Genomic DNA, 18,627 nt, shown 5'->3' with positions numbered 1-18,627 from the left:
TGCATTAAAATTGAACTTAATTAAGTTTAATGAAAATGAGATAAAGGCTAGGGACATTTCTATAAACACAATTTTTTTTCCTCTTATGTGCTACAGTGGCAGAAAAAAATTTATTGGCAGATTGTGCCTAAAAAAAAAAAAGCCCCACAAATTGGGAATAGACTAGGAAGATCCTAATCTGAGCATCACTGGTTGTTGTCTATACATGCACAAAAATCAGCCAGTGTGTTTACACTGTTCTTTCATGGTTGTAAAGTTTATTTCAGTAGTCCTTCATGGCAGTAAAAGACGACATTTATTAGGTTTGCAGTCCCAACATGCAGAACAATCATTGAACAAAAGAAGAGAACAGAATCGGACATTAAAAAGAAATTGTTGAAAGGTGCATTTTTTCCAACTTTTGCAAAGTGATCAACACTCCAGGGAGATTCAGAGTAGTACAGTTAACACGTCGGAGAACAGTTTGTGTTATTCATTCATGCAGCCCACGACATTCACAGACGACAAAGTTTTATGTTCTCTGCAGAAAAGAAAAAGCGACAGTCCAAGCCTTCCACGACGACGGCGGCGACGACATCCACATTCAGCAGCTTGGAAATTTCCGACAACCAATTAAGTTTTTTTTATGCTATTAACGAGCAAAAAACAAGAAAAGTATCTGAAACTTAAAACACAAAAAGAAAACATTCCTGTAGAGCAGAGGTACATCGTATGAAGTAAAACAAGTTACAAACATATACACTCTTTAGAAATTAAAAACTATATCATACCAGATATTAACAACTGGAAAGGTACATTGAGTGCATTGTGCAACACTTTGTGTAAAAGCAAGCTGAACACACACGCATACACGCCCACGCACGCAGTCATCCTGCACACACACACCCTCCCTTGTATGGGCCATGCAGCAGCACACACAGATAAATTAGAACTATACCTGAAGTCGTGCAGACGGACAACTGGAGCAAGCACCAACACACACACACACACGCACACACACACACATAGATAATAAAAGAGACACACCAGGACTCCCAGTCACACACATGCAGTCCATCCACCCACACATACATACAGCACATGCACATGCAGGCTATGAAGTGACACACACAGTCAGAAATCTGATCTCCCATAGGGAGAAAAAAAGCAATCACACAAAACACTGACCAGTCAAATATAAATAAAACAAGCCGGAATAATAATATTCATATTAATCGTTACGAGACATTTAAGAAAGCTCAGTTTCCACGTCGGATCTATTCTATCTTGCCAAAAATGAAAAGCTATAGACAATTCATTACAAAGCCAATCAATGCAAAAGTCATAGATCTCCAATATAAAAATACAAATTCACAAAGAACTACAGAGAGAAAGTGGTTTTGATACTGTCATGGAGTTTCCTGGCTAATATTTCTCTCCCTTAAGCTAATGGCACTTATGTTTGAAGGGATAAAATCTCCATTTTTAGGGGAAACACTACCGCTACTGTGAGCTTGCCTTCAGCTCAGCTCTGCAGGAGCAGATCTGTAGTTTTAAACACTGCAGGAGTGCAATACTCTGGAGTTCAGACAGTGCTGTTGTCTTCAGGTGTGTGCATGTGAGAGAGAGAAAGGGAGAGAGCTTCCAAGTAGCACTAAATTATTCTTGGCAATCTTTTTCTTCTGAGAGGGAAAAGTTTCAGGTAGGCACCGCTGTGATTGTTGAGAGAGGAGTGATGTGTGGAATGCGATTTTAGGTCGAGAGCTGAGCTCCGGCTGTTAAAAACAAGAGGAAACGGGACTACTGTCAGCTCTAAAAGAAAAAAGAATAAAGCTACAAAAAGGATTAACCAGGCACGGCATCTACATGTTTAAAAGCAGCAACTAAAAACCTAAATGAACACAAGGTAAAAGAACAAACGGGGACGAAGGCATGAGCAGATGTAAGGCGTCACACAAGAGATGCTCACTTAAGTGCAAAAACAAACTAAACCGTTACAAACATTTGCTCTGAAGTGGTCTGGAGAACATTTACCTGCATTTGGTAGAAAATTGTCCGAATTCACTAGTACTTGGACGATTGTATACACGACTGCTCTTTGGCAATCTTTAACAAGTTCGATTCCTCTGAACTAGCTCCTCTCCAGTGGCGTTTACCTCGGTACTAACAGTGTTTAGGAGTGGTTTAATAGAATGATTTTAGGCTTTGTGGCTAAGTGCTAAAAAGCTGTCATTCAACAGGAAGGAGAGGTTCGCTTGGACAAAACTGAGCGCGAACAGTGAAGAACTTCAGACCACAGAATGCCAAAAAATGCACAGTGCTCATCAATTCTGCTGGACACACAAACACAGCCGGTAGTGAACACGGTTTGTTTCCGTCCTGGTGTTTTTTGTTGTCTTTTTTTCTTTTCTTTTTTTTTTATGTCCACAATTTTCAAAGACTTTTCATTGTTCCTCAGTCCGTCTATCTGTCCGTAGCTTCCTTTGTGTGCTGGAAGTTTACGCTCCCACCAACGCTTTTCTGTCCATTAAATAACCTCGGCGGAGGCAGCAGCAATGGCTCCAGGCAGTCCGACCGGGAACAAGAAGGACGACGGCGCACCTCTAGTTGCTTCTCTGTTTGGTGGTGTCGTACGCTCTGATGACCTCGGACTGAGACACCACTCCGTTCTCATCTTGAGAAAAGGCATAGCCGTCTGAAAACAAAGCGACACCGTTAAAATTAACCCCAAACAGAACGTAAAACATAGAGGACACGAAATAAACAAACATCCAAAGTAAATACTAGAGCTGGCGTGATATTGTGACATTGCTGTTGAATATTTCAACAACATTCATTGTGAGGTTTAGCATCTTGATCACCAAATTGAAACCACATTCACTTACTATCGGACATTAAATCAGACTACAGGTAGGCCTTTTCTGTTTTAGGCCACTCAGACTTGCCAAAATTATTATTCTTCACTAAATACCAGATTCTTTCCATGCAGTTTAAACTATTTGACTTTAAACTGCATAAGTTTGATGAAATTGAATCACTAGCAACCCTCAGTAGTTTGCTGGAGTTTTGGTCCATTCCTCCTGACAGATCACGTATAAATGAGTCTGAATGATAGTACGCCATTTTTTTTAGCTCTGCACACACATTCGCCATAAAACATTTAAAATGGCTGCTCCAAAAACAACATTTCTTCCTTTAAGTTACTCTGTAATGAACTTGGGATCGTTCCTCATTTAGAAGTCCCACCTGTGCTCAAGTTTAAAGTTTTTAGTTGATGTCTTGAGCTGTTGCTTTAATATTAACATATAATATTATCTTTTGATGAAATCTATTTTCAAGAGCACAAATTGATATTGAAATGATGATTTTGATATATGTTGTGCAGCTTCAGCAAATATGACTATAACAGATCCAAATGGATCCATTTTTTAAATAAAAAACTGAAAAAAAATAACTTTTCAATGATTTTCTAGATTAGCAAGTACCTGTACGTTTTCAAATTTTTTTTAGCTCGATGCAAATAATGACCTAAAGGAGATTTTCAAAGGACAGGGTAGAATGAACACAACAGTTGCTCTCAGTTATTTCTTTCTAACTCTTAATACAATTCTATAACTAGAGGAGAAACAAACATTTCTGGCAGTGACAAATGCTCAGTTTTGTTTGTTTTCTTATCAGGACTACAACAATAATGCTAGATGAAAGTAATATTGGTTTTCTTAACATACAAATGAATAAATGAATAAATATTTCAAACAAACATTTCTGTTAAATGAAATAATGCGACGAGTCTGAAAAACACACAATCCCCCCACCCACACGGTATATCTGTATTGTAAAGATACACTATAATCTACACCTTCACTCTCCTAACAGGGTCTCACTTGACCTTTGGCCCCTGACTCACCTTCAGGTGTCAAATGACTCGCTCAGTGCCTGGCGGCCAGCAGGGCAGTTCAAAGGAGCCCGCTGAGTCGAGTGCAATGTGAGGGAATAACAGCGCAACATTTCATCATTATCTGGCTCTACTGAGCTTATCTCAGGACACACTGAGGCACACGGCAAGGAAGGAGCGAGAAATAAAGCTACAAGGAGAGATAGAGGCGTCTATCTGGGAGCTACAGAGGGCTGAGACTTAAATAGGGATGAGGTGTAAATAATGAATCAAAAATGAATCACACAACAACGATTTCATCCCCACCTAAAGGACAAACAAAAAACAAGCTGATCAGACAAAAGACACAAAAGAACCAAGAAACACACAAAACAGAAAATAAACCCCATGCCTGAGAGGATATTGGATGTTGGATAGTTGTGTGAACTTTTAAATATTAAACATAGACGTTCATTCTGATTGATTTCAGGCTCAACTGGGATCAGATTTCTGCCTGGTTTGAGAGAAGAAATGTTTCAACAACATCTGAGATTATTATTAAAAACAAAGAAAAAGGAACATTGGCTTTTCTTTTGGCAAACTCATTAAGCCTGCTGGGAATTGAACACAGTTTGAGCTGATTACTATATATATCAGCAGTTAGCAGTGTGACAAGACAGGGCTGAGAAAGCCTTGTAAGATAATACACAGCATTAATGATGCTGTTTGACATCGCCAACATGAATATATATATCAATCATTTAGATCTTCTGTCTGAGTGAAGATGGATTCTTTTCACACAGACCAAATGATGAATAGTAAAACTATTCATCAGGTAGAATCAGTCCAGAAATTATAAGTTTAAGTTTTCCACTTTGTTTTCCAAAATCTGGTGGTGCTGATGAAAACATTGTTTGGTGTGAAGGTTGTTACTGAGCGAAGAAAACTCAAAAGTTAGCTGTTGCTTAGATTTGGTGAAATGTTTCAAAGTTTCACAATTATCAAATTAAATTATCTCTTTTGTATTCTTTAGAAGAGTCCAATCTCGGCGTTACAGATCACAGGTGTAAAAAATGTTGGCAGGCTCGCTGAGACTGATTTTTACAGTTAGCAATGCTGACCGTTTACAGCTTGAATGAATTTTGTAAAATAAAATGAATAACTTGTATTGAAGCAAACATCTACATTATTACTTGTCCACAAAATAAGTTGGTTAATCTGTCTTACAGAAGACCAAAGGACATACCCTGGTAACATGGAGGATTTTATGTAATTTTAGGCCATTTTACTCCAAATTAGTTATGGATAAAATGAGCTATGTATAGATACCCAATCTATACATAGCTGCTTCAAGAATATATCTGTCTTGAACAAGTAAATAAAAAGGAAAACATGATGAGAAAAAAATAAAGAAAAAGAAAAAGTTGGTAAATGGTGAAAAACTCTGATCCAGAGGTTTCTAGCAGTTTTTTTTCCACTCCATGCTTCTCATTGCAGTTTTAATAACCATTTCAAATTCATTGAGCTACGCTGTCTATTTTTACCCAAACAATTACGGACACTACCTGAACAAAAAACAAAGAAACCAGAGAGAGAAGACGGATGTGTGAGCAACTTACGGAGCAGGTTATGCTGCATGGACTCGGAGCGGTACAGACTGACCGTGCTCTTCTTGAAGACGTTCTTCAGGAGCTGGGCCCTCTCCGTCAAACTGCACACACAGAAACATTGAGAGTGTTGGCTGTCTGCAGAGCATCACGGCCAGACTTAATGACCCATACATCAACCTCCAGAGTGCCTCGACCTGCCAGCCGCTCTACCTGGTGGTTCAAACAACGAGCATGGAGACTAAACTGTGGAGAGGCTAGAGGAAGGGCCAAACGAGAGCGTGGGGAAGGATGGGAAACAGCGGGGCGGCCAGGAGGAATTCATGTACATGTGTGGGACAGGATGTATCTGCATGTGCGTGCAGGTGTGTCTGAAGATAGTCATTCGTGTGTTTGTATGTGTATTTGTTGCGTGTGTGTGCTCTTGCTGGCTCTTGGACAGCAGCCAGTCAGGAGGATCACTTTCAGCCTGCAGGAGATCTCACACTGATGTGCTGCATGTTGATGTGTGCAGCAGACCTCAGACCCCAAACAGCAGAGGAGACCTGCCTCGGCTAAAACACTACAGCACTGTATGGCTTTAATTAGCCGAAGAGCTTTTGCTCAAAAATCCGACGTTTCGTATTTTTATGGGGAAAAAAAGGGAGAAAACCACCATTATGGCATGATTACTGATATTACAGTCAGACTCCTGCAATTTAGCAACAATTTTGAGATTTCTTTCCTCCACACAGGGCTGGTTGCTGGCAGAGTAGCTGTGAGTGTTCGTGACATGTTCGTGACAAAAAGATGATTCTTCCTCCTAATTGACGTTGAAAAAAAAAGATTCATATTTTATCAAAAAAGGCGAGAACAACAGCTAAACTTTAAATCATGTGGTCGTGAAAAGGTCAGGAGAGAAAACACACCCTCAGACGACACAAATGAAATTCAACAAATGATGAGGAAAAAACATTTTTAGATGTAGCTTTTTATGAGTGAAGATTTAAGTACTTTAAAATTTTTATATTCCTTACTTTTAAGATATTTTAGGCTAAACAAGGTAGGATAACTCTTTTGCCCAAATATTGTTCATTTAAAATATGGTTGTTGAAGAACCACTGCAACTCAAATTATGTGAAAATTTCAGATTTTTAACTGTAAGTTTATCTAATAAAGTAAAAGGAAGCTCAACATTTATTCCTTTTTGCTATTGTACCACTGAAACATGTTTTGAACTTTGACATGTATGTAGAGTTACATCTCGAGAAAACGGGTGCAAAACAGTGCCTTTTTTTTAACACTTGAAACAACCTGACAGTATAAGAGCACAGGAGGTGTTCTGAAAATGAAAAACCAGGCTCATTTTCAAACATGTTCAGTAATCTTCTGTAGTCACCTGGTGATGTCACTAAAACCTCGCAGGTCGAGATTAAACAGTGAACACACAGGAATAGTGGACTGGTGTGTACCTGTACCTCTTTCCTTGCACTACTGCTCCAGGGTCTTTAGATAAAGCCTCCAGTTCCTGCACCTCATCCACCAGGGTCTTGAAGCACACTTTCTTCACACTGTAAATCAAACATGCAGTAAACAGCGTGTTGAACATAGTTTACCATGACGAGGTGTTTGGAGACTGATGATATAAAATGCAGAAAAGGAAAATGAAGCTTTTAAGTTGGCAAATTGCTCCAGACGCAGCGAATCTGCTGATGGATGATGCCGACCCGACATTTCCTGCTGAGAATTCACAAAGCGGAAACACCAGAGTTTCTTGGGAGTTTGTTGAAAAAGCAAACTTCCAAATTTAAACTTAAATTTCTGCTGGCGATAGGAGAGATACTGGAGAAAATTCCTGAACTGCGAGCACGTGAGAGAGAGAGCGGAGAGAAAACTCACACTTTGTAGGTTACATCAAAGATCAGCGACGTGACCGGGATGAAGAACAGGCCCATCCAGAAGACCCCTGAGCTGAACATCATTCTCGCCTGCAGGGAACAAACACACACAGGCACACACACGCCCACGCACATTTAATCTCAGGTCACTGTGGATAATGCAGAGTTCAACAGCTGGGAGATGTTAAAGAGGAGAAACACCTGAAAAACCAGAACAATCCCTATCCTCTGCAGTATCACACAACAAACAGCCCAAAACAAACTGTTTTTGTGCTGAAATGGAGAATATAGGTTCAGATAACTTGCTCTAGGCAGGTTGATCAACCATGACTGAAGGATCCCATTATTTTGTTTTTGTTTGGAGCCCCTTCACCTCTGTGGCCCTGTGGGAGGAGGAAGTACCTGTGGCATATTAAGATAGTTGAATCATTTTCAAAGAAAAACAACTATGTAATCCGTTGTGTGGAGAGTTTCTGTCAAAGCAGCATAAATACACTAATTTAGTCAAAGATAACTCAGCTTCTAAATGTTTATTTTCCATTTACAGGTGTCAATTTGCCTTCTCCCGCCCCCATCAAAAACATTTTAATAGTCATTTATTAAACATTTTCTGGCATAAACAATTATAGAGCCTTCTAAAGATATTTAAACCATTTATTTTTATATTTGTCAGTTTGTCTCAAACTTCAGTGCATGTTATTGGGCTTTAAATGTAAAGCATAATTGTGAAGTAAAAGGAAAATAATACATTGACAATCAATGTCTATTGATTTTTTAAATTAATGGGTAATAATTTAGATATACAAACCTGGTTGGGGGTTGTACAAGGTTTGTACATCCTTGTACAGTTTAAGTCAAGACTTAAACTGGAACTGATGCCAAAAGAAAGTTCTACAAAGTATTAACTCTGTGAACGAAATATAAATGCACATCACAGTTTACACTCTTATCTGTTCTAAAACAATGAAAACAATGTGCCATTTTCCCTCTACTTCTCTGCTTTGTGTTGGTTTAGCACAAAGTCCCAATAAAATACATCAACAATTGTGGTTATAAAGTGAAAAAAAATACAGAAAAGGTCGGCAGGTAGAACTTTTGAAAAACGCCATAATGGAATTTCCCACCCTTGTTTCCAGATCTAATCGCCTCTCAAACAGCTCCCTAGGGTTGCCCAAGTCTTTAGTAATAAAAGTAGTTTATCATTTAAGTACTCCAAGTAACATATATTTACTTTATGACTTATTAGTTTTAGCTTCAGTGAGGTTGTGAACCACTATGGTGGGGTTACAAAACTTCAAGATTGCCCTGTTTTCTTTGGCCCACTGTACTGAAACTATCCGTCATTACACGCCTGAGTTACGACTCGTGTTCCTTGCATTGTAATATGCCACTTATTTAAAGTGCCATAACCCCTTGACAGTACTTTTCCTGAAACGTGACAGCGTGACCCGTGGGATGGACGCACACATGGATCGGTGTCAAAACTACCAAGGCACTCAGGTTGACCTAAATTACCTAATCTGTTTGCAAACTGACTTTGATATCTGACATAAAACCAAAGGAGGAAGCCCCCCGAAATAGCAAGAAATAACAAAAAATACTTTCTCCAACAGGAATGAATAAAGGTTTTTCTGTGACACCCAGAGGCTAAAAACGTGAGGGAAAATTGCGATGTAGCACAAGATATTTTCGCAGCGGTTTTGAAATTGTGCAGTCCCAATGGGGACATTTACCAATGCGTTTCTTATTACTATTTTTACAGCTTGAGTGAGTTTAATTATTACAATTTTTATTAAGGTTATTAAACATTTTCAAGGGGGTGTTTAAACTGTCTACAGAGCCCTTTTCAAAATAAACCAGAGTGTACACTCAGCAAATCATAGCAAAGCAGAATGAAAAATAAATTATATTGTTCACGAGTTCAATCTACGACCCCTATTTATTTATGCAACTGTGTGATTCAGCTACAAATTATGTATACATAAGCTTTACACATCAGACATAAAGCTACTTAGGTAACCAAGTCTAATTCATAAATGTATACAACTCAGAAAGCTAAACTGTAAGTAAGAAAGTTGAGCTAATAGAGGGTTATTTTTCATTTTGACGTCAGTTTCAAAATCCAAACAAATCGGAGCAGTTACAAACAACAAATGTTTGTCCGCAGGCATCTGGAAAGGCTCCCTGACTTTGAGCGGGCCAAGCAGTGGCGATGCATGCAAGTATGTCTCATATCATGGAGGCCCCTGGGTGCTGGAGGGGCAGGAGGTCCTTGGAACTGAGCTGTATTTTTAGGACAAACTAATAAACTTGTCTGGCCGGACAGACGGTAGTGTCCTCTAGCAGGGAGGGGGCGGGGGGGTGTTTTGACAACCTCCTCCGTCCCACCCTCTCATGGCTGTAGAAAGTCACAGACACACTGAGTTCAAAGCTCCCCCTCACACACACTCCCACTCACACACTGGACACATGTTGGAGGCTCATTGTCTAAAACAGAGAACCCCAACAGATGGATTGGATGCATAACAATAAAAATTTGGATCAGTGGCCAAAAAACAGTATCATTGGTCCAATGCAGTCTTTACAAGTTTAACACAAGTTTTTGATTGAAAAAATAAAACACAACAATTCAGAATTAATCACTATTTAACATTACTTTCTTTAGTAGGTAATGAAAGGGTATATTCAACTAATCACAGCTATGTTTAATTGGTTATCAATGTCTTAAAATTAAATTGAGAGCATTTGTGAACTTGGACTAATCTGAAAATTGACTCTGCAGGTGTATTTAAGAAAGGACAAACTAAGTAAACAAAGCAGGGATCTAATTTTCACCATCACTGATTTTGATACAACTGAAACAGGCCGATTTAGAAAGTAGCTAATTAGAGCGAGTGGACAAGCAACGTCCAATAAGAATGTCATAGGACACCTAGAGATTTTAGGGTTTTAGGAAACATCTTGTGATCTGCTTACTGTGTGAATTTGTCAGAAAGGCAAAATGATAGCAATAGTTTTGAATGTCCTTAAATTGCAGAAAATAGACTCTTTGTTACAGAAGAACGGCTGATTTCAAATTCTTTTAAGACCTCTTTAAGTCTCTTCGTAAACTCATTAGCTACTACCACCTTCTTTCTAGTCGCCTCAGGCATCTCTTTTCATCTCATCACGGTGTGCACTATCACATCAACAATCAGGAAACCACCCAACTAACTTTGAGGTTTAAACATGGCAGAATTCTTTCAAAATGCTGAGTATTGATGTTCTAATTATGTGCACCTGATGGGGTACGCCTGTGGGTAATTTTAGCCGTTTTAGGCAGGAATGTTTTTCCTCATCTGAAATTGCTTTTGTCTTTTTGGTTTTACAAAAGCGGTCATAAAAAACTCAATTTAAACATTCTGTGACTGAGTATAAATATGTGGTATTTACTTCACCCAGATTGTTCCACTAACTTTGTGTCGTGGTGTTTATCAATCATTAGTTAGAGAAGAGAAAATGTAAAATAAACAGCTAAAAAGTCACGTAACCAGGAGCATTCAGGGAGAAGATAAAACCTTTAAATACAGCATGAGGGGAAAGTCCACTGGTGATGAAAGGATTTAAATGGGGCCATTTTAGTCTGAACAAATAAGAAAGAGATTTCTCAACGTCTAACATTACACACAAAAACATGCCACCAGTCTTTGAACAGCCTTTGCAAAGAGAGTCCGCGATTAATCAAACATGTCATCGCTCCTCGTCTGTCGGCTGGTTAGAAATTGTATTTGTGAAGAATTGCTCAGCCTGCTCCAAGAAAAATTGACAAAAAGGGGAAATTTATCGCGTTTGCATTCATGACTTTTATACATGACAGACAACTGCATTCATCACTGTGAAGGCTGTTTCGCTGATCTGGGAAATGTTGGCAGCTTTCTCTCAAGCTTTCCTCAAATGGCCTTCCAGTTATCTTGCACACACCAATAAACACTTAACAGAAAACCCAAAAGATGGATAATTTGTCTAAAGCAAGATTCAACCTTCTCCAAGTAAACTTAAATAAAAGGATAAATATGGAGAAAGGAGAAGGAAATGTAAATAAAACCATAAATGTTGATGCACTTTGAAAAACAATTAACTAAATAAATCAAATATGCAAATTCCTAGCATCTTTCTTTATGAAAAATGCATGCCAAAGCTGTGCTTTTAGAAGCAGCTTCAGATTGTTGAAAAACACACTGAATGGTTAACTTTACTTCACTATAGTTGATACTACGGATCATAACTGAAACTATAGCGAGGAGAGGCGTGGCTTGCAACTCGAAGAATTCAACATTCACCTGAGGGAGATTTCTTAGCGTCATGGTCCTCATGCTATTGTACAAATGCATTCAAGTCTTTATATACAAAGTTCCATGCACCACCTTTGGCATGTTATCTTCGGTCGACTCATCAACGTATTTCTTTGATTAGACAGACTGGAGGATGGTACATCTTTAGTCTGTGTGAACCCAAAGACTGGAAAGCTGTTGTCTTTGCTTTCTACCTTTTCAAATTTGTACCATAACCCCTAATAGCCTTTTACAATTCATAGTGGCTATGGGTTTGTGACCACATAAAGCACATTGTAAATTGTTCAAAGTTTGGGAAACTGTTTTAAAACCTGAATTTTCTTTAAATTTCACCACTTTATCTCTGACCTATTTGCGGTGTTTCTTGATTTCTATGATGCAGTTTGTTCACCAAAACTCAAACAAACCTCAGAGCTTCTCAGAACATTCATATGATTTTTTTTTTTAGGTGTTTCAGAGGAAGTTACGCTGAATACAGATCCATGACACACTTCTGGAACTATTATTAGAAAGAAAATGACAAATTCTGTCCTCTCCACTTCACAATTATATATTTTATGGTCTATAACAAAATTTAAATGAAAATTATTTAAGACATATAAATAGTAAATACTTCTGCAACACACTGAAAACAACATTAAAATTGCATAATGTAATTTTGCTTGTCTGAGCTCATTCAGAGATTAGCTTTAGGTCTTTATTATTGTCAATTTGCAGAAGAATGTGCATATATAAATCAATTCTGAGTAACATGATTGCTTCCAAAGAAAATCCTTCTCCTACTAACGGACGGTATAATTCATCAGCTAAAGAAAAACTTTAGTCTAGTGTGAGAGGTACTTTGCTACAGCATTGATAAATGGCAAAATTATGTGCAAGACGAAAGACGGAAGACTTGTATTAGAAACAGATGTATCAATATCCGTCATTGTAGCACAGAGCAGGTCAGTGTAACAGACGTCTCTAGACTCCAAGCCTCTCGGTGAAGCATTTTGCCCTGCCTGGACAAAATGATCAGAGATGTTTTTCCCTTCATCCCTCTGTCATATGCTTGTCAGGAGAAGACACGGTGAGATGGAGCCAATACAGTAGCCCAAGTGGCGCGCTTCATGGATGGATCCTGCACCTGTCCTGCTCGCTATCCAGAGTATGTATGTTTTGACTAAAGCTGATTAATGCGACTGCGAGGATCAGAGCGCTGCTTAGCATCTCTTGTTGAGGGCAGTGTGAGGAAGAAAAAACAGGAGGAGAATGAGTTCGCCCTGAGGTCCTAGTTCAATCAGCAGAGGTGAAGAGGAGCAAATAAGAGAAAGAGAAAGAAGTTTCAGGGGGAAAAAGGAAAACAGAACGAACAGAGGGCAAAGAAGATTCATGTAAACACTGTGGAGGTTCTGGTGAAGTATGCGGTCGGTGTGTTTCTGCTCCTCAGAGGCTAAAAGGAAACTAAAGCTCACGTCTCTGATGTCCTCTCAATTTTCACAGGGATGTGTCATTGTTTGATGATATAGTGGTATCCCCCAGTTAGTTCTGGGCATAGAGTTACCATCTGCCCACAGGACACCATTACAATCTTCAGTCAACTGCTGTGGGGCATGGATGAAAGCATCTGGATTCGCAGACAGAAGATGGGGTGAAGTTTACATGCCTAATGTTAGTGTAGGCGTGTGTGTGGGTGTGTGTGTGAGGGGTGTGACAGGTTGAAATAAAAAAACAAAAACTAACGAAGTTATACTCTTCGAAGACTGTATCTGTCCGTCAATCTTTCTACTAACAAAGGAACGTATCTGATATGAAACTGGAGTTCTTCACAGAATTACCTCACATTTTTCCATGAACACTCCTACAGACTTAAATTTCAAAATTTCTTAGTTCTTCTCTGCCAACTCTTTAAGTATAAATGTCAGACTTCATTATCGATTGTTAACCTTCAAATTGCAGCTAAAAAAAAAAAGAAAGGAACAAGCAAACAAAAAGAACAGATTAATGTGTTAACTGACAGATCACTGAATAACAAAAGGAAGGATGGACACTGGCCCAGTGTTTCTTGGATACACTGGGCCAGACATCCAGTGTATCCAAGAAAAACCTATTTTCTTACACCCAAAATTAATAACAAAAATATTATAAACTGTTATCTGTTTTTACACGTCTTTGTTTTCCCTATGTTTTTTTTTCTTTTTTGCTTGTTTAATTTACCTTCTAATCATGTAAAACACTTTTAATTGCCTTGTATAAAACTCATTGTAAAACTGTTTTCTCTAATACATTTTCTTCAAAAACCTTCTCTTTGCCTCCTAAACAAATGAGGTGGCACAAAACCAAGTAATGAAAAAGTATGAATGATTAAAAGTAAGCTTGTGCCTTCTTGACCTAGGAATATCAAGGCAAAAATCGTCAGAAAAAAATGCTAAGGGTTTATTCCCACAGGGAAACTTACTGAAACCATGATATATTTTCACGGCAGGCGGTTGTTTTCCTCTGCTACAGACTGTGGAATACCAGCCTTTTTTTCCTAAAATAACCTCCTCCTGAGTTCTTGTTCTCTGATGAAAGGACGCCCCAGCACCCCTCTCCCAGAATGCACTGGGAAATGTCAAATGTTTATTAGCTTCCCATTAAACACCAGGGGTGATTCAGAGAATTAGCTACATTCACATGTAAATCAAAGCCTGCAAGGAAAAACTAAATTTTTAACGATTATTGTGTTGGGTGAACTCAAAAGATCAACTTGAACTTTTTTGTTGTGGCGATTGTAGATTTTTGTTTTTAGGACGTCAGTTTCTTAGCTTAGCTGGCACACAATTTCACTACTCCAGCATCACCTATGGCTACTCTGAGCTGAAGGAAAGAAATGTAACACAAACAGTCTGCTAATTGGCTCAATTAAGTCATTATGCAACATAAGCCAGAAGTCTGACAGTTTGCACCCCTCTGGCTCTGTTTCTAAAGATCAGGGCTCGGTTTTACTCAGAACTTTCCCACCAACGTTCTTCTATGGGAAATGAAGCAGAAGGTGCTCAGCATCTGCACAGCTCAGACGAACACAGCGTGTGGATTTGCACGTTTACCTGTCCTGACATGTCGGGTGCCAGGGTAATGATGGGCCACAGGGAGGCGTAGATGATGAAAAACACAACCCACAGGCCGATGCTTCCCCAGATGGCAATGTGACTGAACTGTGAGAAAACGGGAACACGGCCAAATAATTAGACTTACTTACTGAGGTTGAGTTTCTCTGACTTGCTTATAAAAATGTACAGTAAAATTTTTGGGTTTTTTCTTCAGTGTGTAAGAGTTCGTAGAAAGTGCACTCAGAGTGAATTTCCAGTCATTTCGATAAGAGGTGCATGTAAAATGTGTCACAGGTACCTGAGGTAATATAAACAGCCAGAGAGCCTTTGACCTACCATAGTCCAGGATGAAGTCTCCAGACCAGCTTTAAGACAGACTGTGATGACGACAAACTGTTAATGAAGAGAAAAAAACAAACAAAACAAAAAACATATTGAACATTTTAACTTATTTTGACCAAATCCACATTTTTATTCTTCCACAATAAATGGAAATACTGAATAGTGTGATGGTGTGACTGTGACACAGTACTTTCAGGAGAAAATATACATGTAAATGGATACTAGAAATACTCAACTACAAAAAAAATAAATAAATAAACTGATATGAACTGGTTTAAGTATAAATCAAATTGAAAGGAGGATGAAATGTACAGAAATAATGTAGGTTGACTAAATGGGGTCTAATCAACTCGGAACTAATCAACAACAGTTTTAGTATTATACTAATATTAAAAAAAAAAACAAAAAAAAAACAAAGACCACAAAATGTATGTGATGTTTATTATCATCACAGGACAGAAAACTTTGAGTCAAAAAGACTGATGCACTTACTGTGTAGACCATATTTCCTAAGAGGAGATAGTCTGGAGTTTTTCCACTACCAAGCACCGTATCTGTGAAAGACGTAGAGACAAGAGAAGCTTTCAGGAACATCACATTTCTCCTCAGGGTTTCAAACTCCACATAGACTACATGTCCTTTTAAAAGCCCCAGCTGCTGCTGGAGTCAGTTAACTGGTTCTAAAAAACAAACTAATTTGGTTTTCCACAACCACAGAGCCATCTTGGTTCTGTCATTACCTCACTTAACATCTCATCCAGTAAATCCTCACCTGAATATTTATTGCCTCCAGGTCAGGGAGACATTTTAACTACAATGTTAGTAATATTCAACTCTATCTCTGCAAACTGATATCTTGATATCATCAGCTTAATTTATATATGCCCATTTCAAACAGGGGGGATTTAATGAATGCTTAACTATTCTGATCATCCGATTCCTGATCTGACCAGTACAGGAAGCACTCGTATCAAAAGAGTCAGATAGGCCATTTGTGGATTCTGTGGAAAATTTAGCAAATGCAGTTCCTGATTCATATAAACTGCACAATAGGAAACATAAAAAAAGAAAGCAGATGAAAGACAGTGAGCTGGTGTTTTCCAGTGGTAATCCAACATTTCTACAGTTAAATAGATAAATAAAGTTAACTAACTTAGGAGAAAAAGGCATTGTTCTTACTACATGTTTAGTTATTAGAGACAAATGTTACAGCAGACGGCAAAACAAAGACAGGTGCCAAGAAGAGCAACACAATATATTTAACTGCAATCATCATTGCAATTAAATGTGTCTAATTTTGTGACCATAAAAAACTGCAGTTTTTTTTATTTCAACTGCAAGGAATGAAAATTCTGCACACCCATAACATATTTGGTCGGTATGATGGATTTTCCTGCCGTTTATGTTGACACTGGATGTATATTTAGTGGTGGGGACATTGTGCAGACATAGTTCTTAGTAAACACTACCTGGAAACTGTGTGGTGGAGCCCTAAGCTAATTTCCTCAAACTTTGAGGCTTAAATAATAATTCTGTACGTTCAGCTTTGTGGAAATGCGATTGACATTACAGTCCATTAGGGTGAACTATAGCCTACATGCCTTCCTAGTGGTGAAACATCCAACTTTCCTGGTAACTCATTACTACATCAGATTTAAAAGGCTGGTTTCTAAGGCAAGATAGTCATTTAGTTATTATATGTGACCTGAATTTCAAAATAAGATTAGAACAAACAGAGTCGCACTGATAAGACTGCTTCAAAACACAAGTGAGTTTGGGATGTAGCCAAAGTTAAAATATCAATGCTATGTGACTGCCAGTGGAAAAAGCAGCAGAGGTTCTCTTTACTTCCGGCTGGTAACATGCCTTGTGCTGACAGCCTGTCAGTCAGAGTGAGGCTTTGTGTGGAAAGCAGGCCCAAGCTTGTGTGGTCCTCAGCTCTGGTCAGCCAAGACTTAAAGGCTTAAGGATTGCCATTTTCTTTGTACACGGAAAAAAATTCAGTTTTAAAATGCACACTTTTAAAGTTTTATACAAAATCCAACTAAAGATATTTGCTCAAGCGACATAAAATGTTAGTTTCCTACTAAATTGATCAGTGTGATAGGTTTTTGTCAACGACTGCACATCAGATTTCGCTTAGTGATGCAAATATGAACACATGTTTGTTGCTGCATGTCCCTCAGACCAAAGATGCCACATGTTTGCAATTCATGACTGGAACAGCTAGAGAGAGAAGTAATTAAGACAAAGTATGTGAGCTTGACTGTTTTCTCTTTTCATCCAGTCCATTGAGAGCCAAGGAGGAGTCGCTGGGAGCCACTAACCATGCTGGAAGGCTTTCAGGGGGAACCAGAAGAGGATGACGGAGTGGAAGAGGCCGTTCAGACAATGGGCCCAGAAGACCTGCAAAACAGAGGCAAGAGGAGTGGAGGAGGAGGAGGAAAGAGGGAGGGTGAAGGGTGGAGGGGATGTTGAGTGAGAAACAGAAAGAGTGAGAGAAAAGAGAAAAAAAGCATGTGAAAAGGGTGTGGGGAGCTCCAGGTGACCCCTGACCTGAGCCCTTTGTGCCATCCCAGCACTGGGCTAAGTGGCGGTTTTGTCGGGGCCTCCTCAGTGAATGGCCACCCCGCTGACAGACATGTTGTATATCCTCCAAATGTTATGGGGGGAGAGCGAGGCTACGCGGGATATGTATTAGCAGTGAAAAGCAAGTGGATGACATCAATGTTCGGGTTTTAATCATTTTCTCCCATTACAACCAATTAGCACAAAGGAATTGACCTGAAAAATAGTCAAATCAAAATACTTGCACTGGCTCTATGAACATTAAACATTATACAAAGAGGTGCAGAGGAAAGGTTTCCACTCATTTAATGTTGTTAGACCTGAGCTCATTCATGAGAGAATTTAAACCGGAGTAGCAATACATCACAGAAGAGTTTAAATAAGTAAAACAAATCAGTCTAGAAACACACACAGAGTCCGACAGGCTGGACAGAGATTAAACTGTTTTCTGGGTAATTATCAAGAGCCTGGAAAATCTAGGTATGGAACACCGTCTGCGCAGACGTATACACCTTGGAAGAGTTGGCTAAACCAATACACCCACTCCAAAACCACCTTGTTTTAAAATTTATATTAATGCAGCCACTCGGCCAAACAAAACACTAATGGGCCATGTAGCATGAAACAGCCGTGAAATCTGTGAGGCCAAAAAGAAGAAGAAAAAAAAACATCTCCTCACTTGTGCCCTCTTTCTCCCTCCTCACCCAGACGCTGGTGTTTGTTCTGAGACATGAAAATTGCTCCAGCTTAGAAATTAGAGAAACTGTTTAGGATTTTTCAATTGAGGTTCTGGTAAACGTTTCTAAGCAGTTACTGTCACACCTGTCAGAAAACGTTCTTGGCACCTTAATTTATCGTTTTCTATCATTTTATAACAACTCCAATATCAAAACAGACATTTGGATGATACTCTATGGGTACAAACAAAAACGATTTTGTTTTAGTAGGTTCACACAAGACATAAAGACAGGGGGTCAT

The 18,627-nt window shown here is 38.8% G+C and overlaps 1 protein-coding gene across 1 annotated transcript in view; it reads right to left on the bottom strand.

Moving 5' to 3' along the window:
• Positions 1–237: 237 nt before the first annotated feature.
• The window catches only part of atp8a1 (ATPase phospholipid transporting 8A1), a 99,085-nt gene continuing 80,695 nt past the window's right edge, over positions 238–18,627 (bottom strand). Inside the window, exons 29-36 of the mRNA XM_044127822.1 lie at positions 17,409–17,487; positions 15,574–15,635; positions 15,076–15,132; positions 14,737–14,844; positions 7,339–7,427; positions 6,918–7,010; positions 5,473–5,564; positions 238–2,674 (exon numbers count right to left, since the gene is read on the bottom strand). Coding sequence (XP_043983757.1) covers positions 2,583–2,674; positions 5,473–5,564; positions 6,918–7,010; positions 7,339–7,427; positions 14,737–14,844; positions 15,076–15,132; positions 15,574–15,635; positions 17,409–17,487 — 672 coding nt within the window. The 3' untranslated portion in view covers positions 238–2,582. The remainder of the gene's footprint in view (positions 2,675–5,472; positions 5,565–6,917; positions 7,011–7,338; positions 7,428–14,736; positions 14,845–15,075; positions 15,133–15,573; positions 15,636–17,408; positions 17,488–18,627) is intronic.

This window comes from Gambusia affinis, linkage group LG09, assembly GCF_019740435.1.
Source record: "Gambusia affinis linkage group LG09, SWU_Gaff_1.0, whole genome shotgun sequence".
In the NCBI taxonomy this organism is placed as follows: domain Eukaryota; kingdom Metazoa; phylum Chordata; class Actinopteri; order Cyprinodontiformes; family Poeciliidae; genus Gambusia; species Gambusia affinis.
This window is presented reverse-complemented; position numbering and strand designations above follow the sequence as displayed.